Here is a 5,712-nt window from a genome sequence, read left to right on the forward strand (position 1 = left end):
TCCCAAGTGCTTTTGAAAACAATTTTTTTTACGATAAACAAAAACAAAATCTACGTCTCGTCAATGTTTACTAGCAATGAATCAGAGGTCGAAGTCGACCGGCTTTTAGTCGGAGCTTAGCTGCCGCCGAACTATATTTAGTTGCTTGAGCCGCCGCCGAAACATTCGGCTTAAATCGACTCAAATTTGTTTAATGTTTTTATTAACAAGACTGTAAGATCAATTATGTTTAAAATACACTATGGTGAAGGGTATATAAGATTCGGCACAGCCGAATATAGCACTCGTACTTGTTTTTTAATCAAAAACTACTAAAATTCTCTTATTTAATATTTTATAACGTTTGAATTTAGCGGGAAAACACATAAACTTCGGGATTTTAAAATCCCGAAAATCCCCGGGAATTCATTGTTAAAAATCCCGGTTTTCGGTACTTTCAAATCCCGAAAACCCCGGGATTTTTCGGGAATCGGGAATACCCGTTTGTCATCCCTAGTTTTTACTAAGTAACCAAATTATTTTTAATTCACATTTATTATAGTACTAAACTTTTGAAACAATTATTTAAATAAAAACAGTTTTACCTATCACCTTCGTAAAAGGTTTGTATATATGTATATATTTTTTAACTATAAGTAAAGACCTACCGCGCTGGCCATACGATGGTACTTTTACAACTGTAAGCTGACTCACCATCGACTTTGCAATTCTTATTTTTTATATTTCGCAAAAGGCGAAATATTATGTATTGCTAAATAAGACATTTGCATTTTTTAGTATAGATATGCAAATAATATAGATATGTACAGTAATATATCAAAAAATTAATCTTATACAGATCTGAAGTTGTCATTGATTATTGATTGGATTAGTCATATATGTACATATGTGCAGTAGAGTCAATAATAGATTGGCATTTCAACTCTCTAGCTCTTTTCGGACATTGCTAGATCGTATTAGAATTTAATAAATACCAAAAATATATATGCTTTTGTGAGTCTTTGATCAATATTTCGATGGGTTACCCAGGGAATTACAAAATCAATACAATGATGGTGGGTATAATATAATATAATAAAATAAAAATTATTACATTAGTGAAAGTTAGTTTTTTATTTGTTTATAGATTTTAAGACTAAAGCGACATTAACAACTATTTTGTGTTTTAAATCTACACTAGAACGATTTTGTGAATATCAGCTGTTAGTAATCAGTGATCATAGAGTCAAAACTAACAATAAACAAACAATTGTTCCAAAGAAAGTTACAATTTGCCAATTCACAGTTGTTGTATCCACGATGAGTCACGACTTAAAAATAAAAATAATATGGTTTGGCCGACGACTGAAATTAAACAATTTTTAATATTGAATTTTTCTCGGTTTTTACTGATAATTAAGATAATTAGAAAAAATAAAACACTTTCAAAGTAATCATCCGGAAATTAAGAGTACAATGGTTTTGTATAAGCCCGAAATATATTAAATATTGAGTTTAATTGGAAAATAAGCCAGACTCTATGCTGTTACGTCGAACATTCATATCAACCATAACAATAGCAAAACAGCTTCGAGTATAAATAATTTTCATTGGAAGCATGTTATTTACTTGATGTGTTATTTGAGCCGCTCGGGAAACTAAGCTACTTATTTCATCGTAAGCCAAATGTATGCAAGGCAACATATAATCCAAATATGATCTCTTGTCCTCTAGACAAGTTTGCATTCTGTCAATCGCATCCACTATTGTATGCAAGGCTTCAGTGATTAAGGAGCTGGCAGATTTACATAATGATCGCATTGGTTTCATGGTAATTTTACAACAATTGTGCAATTCTTTTGTACTTTTGTTTAAGAATTCATCAATGGCTCTGCAGCCCTCTTGGTACAGCTTCGTATCATTTACAGAGCGTAATTTTTGTTTTATATTTGCTGTCCACCAATCATATTCTTCGGTATTATTTATTAGTGTCTGATTGAGTTGTGTAACAGCCCAATTGAAGTGTTCATCGACACTGATGGCTAAATTCTGAAATTCATTCCTTACAGAATCCAACTGACGTTCAATATTATAAAACATTTCGTTGAGAAGATCATCGCCCTCGTTAAGAATTTTATTACTAAAAATATTCAAAGCGTCCATCGTTCGATTCGATAATTTGGCTAGAAAGATTTCAGCATCTCGAGCTATTTTCGGCACATTTTTAGCAATAATATCTACAATATTTTCAAATAATTCTTCAAATTCATTGAAGGTTCTTCGTAATGTTTCTGCCAGTGTATACTTTCGATTATCATCTTCTACCATGAAATCGTTTACATCTTTCAAACTCATTTGATCGTTTTTAACGCTCTGTAAATCCAATCGAGAATGTATGGGTATTGAATTAGATATAAATGTATTATTTCCATTGTCATCCTTAAGGACTACAAGTATTGGTAACAGAACTACTAACAATACGTATAAATAAAATGAATACAGATTTCCGTTAAACATCATCTACTAATTTAATAAGAACTGTTTGCGAATAATAATTAAAATTGACTGATTATTGAAGAATATGTAATTTTTATTGATTCCTATGAATCTGTTATCAATTATTACTATTACACTTACGTGTGTATTCGTATCATACATACATATATTAATAAAATATGCGAATAGTTAACCCTTTATAGATACATATATTGATTCCATGAAATATTTTCGTAAGACAACTACCCAAGCGACCTGAGTTTCAGAAATAAGGATTATTCCATAGGTTTATTCAATATAATGAATAAGTTTCGAAATAATGTAAATCGAATGTTTATACAATCGATATACATGTATATAAAGCAGAGCCAGTTTGGAAGGTGATAATTTACAACAAATATCACTGATCTCCATCACAAACTAGAACGAATACAAGTTATAAAAATGCGCTCTAGAACTAGTTTTAAAACTAATATAATAGCCAAGAAAAGTAAGGAGTTTTTTACTGAATTTAAGACAGCTAAATGTAAATTGTCACCATTATTAATAAGATATTTAAAGACACCACAAATTTGTGTGCGCTAAGCGAAATATTGCTGGTTAATAGTCACAAATTCAGTTTTTTACAAAAAACTCACTTATTATGAGTCGTACGCATTTTGATTACAATTTCTATAATGAATTAAATTTTATATATTTTGGTCAAAGATTATTTTTACATATCATAAGTTGTTTAAGTTTTTTTAACAAAATTTTGTGGACATCATCCACAATATTAGAAAAAATATTTCAATTAAATTTCATTGAAATTTAATTTTTTTTTTTTAAATGTGCTACTTTGAAATTTTACAGACATTGCATATTATGATCTATGAATAACTTAAAAATTATAACAAATTTCTTATCGGTACAATCTATATTAAGATTTTAAAACTAGTGGCATGAAAAAAACACGTAAGAAAATATAGTCGGACATGACCCTCTATATAATACCCTACACCATGAATTTTATCTTAATTACAGGGTATTGAAGTAATTTATTGATGAAAAACTAATTTTTATAAAAGAGGCTTTATATGGGAGTTAGTGTCAAATATGGGCCGAAACCATTAAATTTGGGAAAATTATATATTTGTATATAATAGATAACTATCCAGAATTACATTGCGTATCTAATGATTATAAGTTAATTTTGGACGCTTAAGCCATTTTTTAAAGGTGGTTAAATAAAACAATTAATGAAATAGCAACAAAATAATATTGTTTTTCGAAAAAAGCCCTGAAAATTTATCATTAAGGGTTTTAATTTAAACATTCAAAACCCTCGTAAACTGTGCGGAAATTGATTTGCACAACCCTTATAAGTTTGAGCGACTATTTAGACTGGTAAATTTGTGCAAACTCATTGTGCATTTAATAAATCCGTTCACTATTGTTCACTTTTGAATTTATTGACTTGAATATTCACATTTTAAATATATTTGGTAAAATTTTTTGTTAAAATAATTTATTTAATTTTTTTTATTTTGTTTGACATTGTTTATAAATGTTTAAAAGTATTGCAATTGAACAGTATTTGAACAGGGATTTAATTAAACAAGTCGAATTAACTTGCCCACTTGCACAAATGGGAATCTTAAGCGTTTAAATGAAAACCATTATTGTTTATATATGGGCAATTTTATATCAAGTTGGGTTGTAGGCCAGCTTTATCGGTCAAGAGGGGTCAAAGTTGGGCAATTCATTTCGCCTATTGGTCCTAGCAAAAATTTTCCAAAGGAGTTTAGATAGCTATTTCTTCATTGTTTTCCAAAACATATTTTTAATGAAGCTCAAAATAAAGCATATGCAATTTACTTTAAGGTCTTTATAGTCCAATAATGGGTATAATTAAAAAACATCTATGAATATTTTCAAAAAACTAAACATTTTATTTTTGTTGCATTCCGATCAAAAGTTATCTTATTCCTTTCGTAATAAAACAACTTTCTGTTCTCAAAAAGAAATTTAGACTATGCCTCCATAAAATCATGTGTCGATAAGATAAAGTAAATTAAATTTATATGAACATCAGGGTGATTTACTGTTGAAGTAATTTATTAACATCAAACTGATTCTCTGTAAGAGGTTTAATATGGGTGTTCTTATAAAATAAGGTGTTATAAATATAGGTTTCGGTTCTTTGTGTCGAATTTCATAATTTTACTGACATTTTAATGCCATTTATGGCCGTTAAAATTATTTTCTTGACAGCATCTTATATGGGATAAGAGTGAATTATACTCCAAAAACTTGGTAGACAGATTTTCGTTCCTACTAAACTTGGGGAATAGAATCAATTATGGGCCGTTCCTCATAGACTTAGTAGAGATTTCGATATAAAATTTAATATTGTTCGAAAAGTTGTAAAAAAATATAAAAGAAAATTATTTTTTTTTCTAAATTTGTGTTATTTTGGGATTTTTGCAGCATTTGTTTAATCATCCGCAGACCCGTATACCATAAAATATTGCAAATACTGACGTAAAAAATATTTAACGTGTAGCATACCCGAGATATTCATCAATCCATTTAAATGCGTCGTGATCCAAATTGATCAATATGTATTGCACGTTGCCAGTGACCTAAAACATTTGTTCAATCATAAAAAATCAGTAAAAAATAAAATTTATGCAAGAGTTTCTTATATGGTTATCAAATTTATGAAGAAAACTTCAAATGGAATTTTCGAAATTTCCCGACCAAACTTTACCGGCATTGACGAAAAAATTTTCCAGCTTAGAAACTCTAAAACATATTGGGTATCTCATAATACTATTAATACACAAATGTATGAATGTACGAACATACATACATAGGCGATATTGTCGTCTATAGATTATCAAATATATTGACCTTTAGAACAATTATTATCATTATAGTGAAATTGAAGCTCAGTATTTGCTGAATGTATAGCATTGTGATGAAATCACTCTTGTAATTAAATAAATAATTTAATTTTAATAACAAAATCTTTGGCTGATCTTAACCGATCTGTTGGTTTTGCATAAATGAAATAGTGTGGTATAGATTTCATAATACAGGCCTTAAATCTTACATACTACATATCGCTCATTAACTAAAAGACCGGCACACAGTGGTATAGGAAAAAAAAAGAGGGAAATAATTCGGTAACTTCTAAACGGTTAATCCGATTTTAATGAAATTTGGTATGCACAAAGAGGAGGTGTTGTCGAG

General features: G+C 29.1%; 2 protein-coding genes across 5 annotated transcripts in view; both read right to left on the minus strand.

Moving 5' to 3' along the window:
• LOC111683000 (calcium/calmodulin-dependent protein kinase kinase 1) overlaps nt 1-5,712 on the minus strand; it is a 42,613-nt gene that overhangs the window by 27,510 nt on the left and 9,391 nt on the right. The gene's annotated exons all lie outside the window — the stretch shown is intronic.
• Nucleotides 1,095-2,540, minus strand: LOC124419836. Its single transcript, XM_046950620.1, has one exon. It carries the CDS (start codon nt 2,497-2,499, stop codon nt 1,495-1,497), a length of 1,005 nt encoding a protein of 334 aa, XP_046806576.1. The 5' UTR covers nt 2,500-2,540; the 3' UTR covers nt 1,095-1,494.

The sequence above is a fragment of the Lucilia cuprina genome, chromosome 4 (genome assembly GCF_022045245.1).
Source record: "Lucilia cuprina isolate Lc7/37 chromosome 4, ASM2204524v1, whole genome shotgun sequence".
NCBI lineage: Eukaryota > Metazoa > Arthropoda > Insecta > Diptera > Calliphoridae > Lucilia > Lucilia cuprina.

Bases quoted from the DNA above. Each gene is read 5' to 3' on its own strand.
- LOC124419836 (XM_046950620.1), bottom strand. From the start codon at position 2,499: ATGATGTTTAACGGAAATCTGTATTCATTTTATTTATACGTATTGTTA.